At 39.1% G+C, this 2956-nt stretch overlaps 1 protein-coding gene across 1 annotated transcript in view; it reads left to right on the forward strand.

Moving 5' to 3' along the window:
- Positions 1 to 2956, forward strand: part of LOC107081697 (neural-cadherin-like) — a 239960-nt gene that overhangs the window by 207751 nt on the left and 29253 nt on the right. The window contains exons 21-22 of the mRNA XM_015369928.1: positions 367 to 551; positions 2295 to 2533. Coding sequence (XP_015225414.1) covers positions 367 to 551; positions 2295 to 2533 — 424 coding nt within the window. The remainder of the gene's footprint in view (positions 1 to 366; positions 552 to 2294; positions 2534 to 2956) is intronic.

Consider the following 2956-nt stretch of genomic DNA (forward strand, 5'->3'; position numbering starts at 1 on the left):
TGGTCCAATATGAGTTGATTATCATTTTCCCCTTGTGGCATGGATCTCTACTTGTATGAGGCTCTATGAGGTGTGGTTGTGTTTAGCATCAGTTATGTTTTCTAGCTAACTTTTAATTTTGCAGGACCTTTTCGAATTTGCTGCACGAGCAGAACCCCTTTGCACTGCTGTCCATACTTGTGTTAACTTCTATTCAGTCGGACACCAGTGGAAGCGTTAACATTAAGTGATGTGTAAAAAAAAAAGTTAATGTATAATCAGATGACCCAATCAACTTTAGTTTCCTCAGATTATTTTATTTATCCATTATTATAGACAAACAAATTTAGAGTAATAACCTAAAACCTTTTGATTTTTTCCTGTTAGGTTGTTTGGTCTAAACCAGAGCTCAGGTCAGCTCAGCATCAGAGAGGGAACCCCTCCCGGCTCATACCGCCTGCAGGTCCGCGTGTCAGACAACACATGGCCTGACGTCATCTCCACCGCCCAGGTGGATGTCACAGAGCTGCACCAGGAGGCCCTGCAGCAGGCCGGCTCCATCCGTCTGAGCAGTGAGTCCCCGTGTCATCATGTCAGATAAGACTGAAGCTATTTTATCAATGGGAGCCTTTCAAGATTCACGTTTTATGATTCTTTTAGCAGTTATGAAATTTCTAAATTTTACAACTTTGGATATTTTATTCTGTTGTAATTAGAGGGCAGATTTTTATTATCTAAGAATAATAGAAAATTCAACAGGGATATTAGTTTGTTTATCATGTTTTTCAGTTTTAAATACAATAAATAGAAAGAAACAAAAACAAATATAGAAAAATGCAGAACAGTTCTTTTTTAAATCTATCATTTTCCATAAATAGGAAGAAAACGGATAACGAGCATAAACATTTATATCTACCTTTGGGCTCCGAGGCACAGGTGGACTGTAAAAGAAAACAGGAAAACCCAGATAGAGCTTCAGTAAATAACATTCAATAGCAGCATAGAAAGTATAGCAGACATTAAACCATATCGTATATCAATTTAGAAATCATAGCAGTAACTGTTATAGTGGCAGTAAATGATTGATCAATGAAAAATATTGTGAGTTCTATTTTTTCCAATTGTTTTGTTTTACGGTCTGGTTTTATCATGTTTTTTAGTCTTTATTCTACTTTTATTTGTCATCTATTTTGTTTAATTCTTATAATTTCATGATTTTATCTAAAGCTCAGACCCACATGCAGTGAAACCAATTCAGAGAGACACAGATGAAAAGTTTAACAGGTTTATTGAAGAGTTTAGGCTCGGTGAGGAGTTGCTCAGAACTCAGCTCGACCGGAACTGGAAGGTGAAGGGAAGACAAGACGATAAGTTCAGGCTCAGTGGGAAATTTCATTCGTGGATATGGAGAAGAGGATCTGGTGGTTGACTCATGTTCCAGAGAAGTTGTAGGATCTTTGACTCCAATCTGTGTGATGTTTTCCAATGTTCTGCTGATTCGGTGGAGGGCGGAAAAGGTTTTACCCAGAACTTGGATGGTTGTTGGTGAACGGAGAAACTGACTGCCACTCAGATTTCCTGCAGTTCTTGAACGGGTCGTAATGGAGATGATTCCCTTGCTCAGAGAGTTAACTCAACATCCTCTTCAAGGAAGATGGATCCAAATCTCCTGTTTGAATCCCCAGCTTGGTTTGAGACTCAGTTGATCCCTTCAGGGAGAGAAGGTCCAAAAAGATCCAGTTTGCAGGAAGACTTCCTGCCGAGAGGCAAAAACAAAAAAACGAAGTTAAAACTCAGATAGAACAAGAACTCAGTCTTACTCAGCAAAAACTGAGCTTGGCTAGAGTACCAAAAACTGGCAAAGACTCTGGCGTCGAGGTAGTGGCAATCAGCAGCTTAAGAGCACTCTGTTAACGAGGCAACCATCATCAGGTGTGTGAGGAGGCGGACCAGAACCAGGCGCCTCCTGCTGGTGGACGGGAGAACAACACAAAAAGACAAACACAACACAATGGAGTCCTGACATATAAAACACTTTGAATTGTACTTGCACTGAATTCTGCTATACAAATAAACTTGCCTTGCCTTTGTGTAATGGAAATACAAGGATGTATAAAATGACTTAATAGTTTACCCAATAAGAGAATCATCTGAAACACTGAACTACAGAAACAGTTGTTGCTCATTTTTTGTTGTTTTAGTTTAAACAAAATAACTGATAAAGAAATTATGTACAGATTGATAAAGTATTTTTTTGTCACCTTTACCCCAAAGGAGTATTTCAATATAAGAAGGAACTTCCTCTGTTCTTCCAGATCTTACAGTGGAGGAGTTTTTCAGGAGTAGCAGCGGAGGTCAGGGAAGTCGTTTCTATCGTCTGGGTCGGATTTTGGCTGAATTCCTGCAGACCTCGCCAGAGAACGTCCAAATCTTCTCTTTAAGCAAAGCCGGCAAGGAGACGAATACAGCGCTTGATGTATGGTTTGCTGCACACGGATCTCCGTACTACAAGGCCGAGAAGCTGCACGGCTATGTGGCAGCAAACAAGGCCAAGGTAACATTTAAATATATGCAAACTGCATCTTTAAATTGTATATCTCTTTTAGAATCAAATGCAAAATATATGTAAATGCATACTAAATGCATTTAAAGCTATGGAGCTGCAGCTGACATCAGTTCATCATCCCTGTTTGTTACCCATGTATGAAAAAGATGCAAAGCATGTGTGCACACATGTTGACTGATCAAGGTCTTATGGAAGTCTTTTCCTTGTGGCGGCCTCACAGCTCATATCTCCTTAATAGAACCAATAAAAGGTCATAAAAAAGCAAAAGTAAAAGTTTCATGTACATCCCTTCCCTGTTATATTTGTGTTTTCATTTCCCTGTCTTTTCTAGTTTCTCCATTATTTGTTAGTGTGTATCTTTTCCCCTTAGTTCAGTCGTATTTCAGTTTCTCTGTGTTTACTAGTTTTCTT

The sequence above is a fragment of the Cyprinodon variegatus genome, unplaced genomic scaffold, assembly GCF_000732505.1.
Source record: "Cyprinodon variegatus isolate N-32 unplaced genomic scaffold, C_variegatus-1.0 Scaffold0, whole genome shotgun sequence".
Lineage (NCBI taxonomy): Eukaryota > Metazoa > Chordata > Actinopteri > Cyprinodontiformes > Cyprinodontidae > Cyprinodon > Cyprinodon variegatus.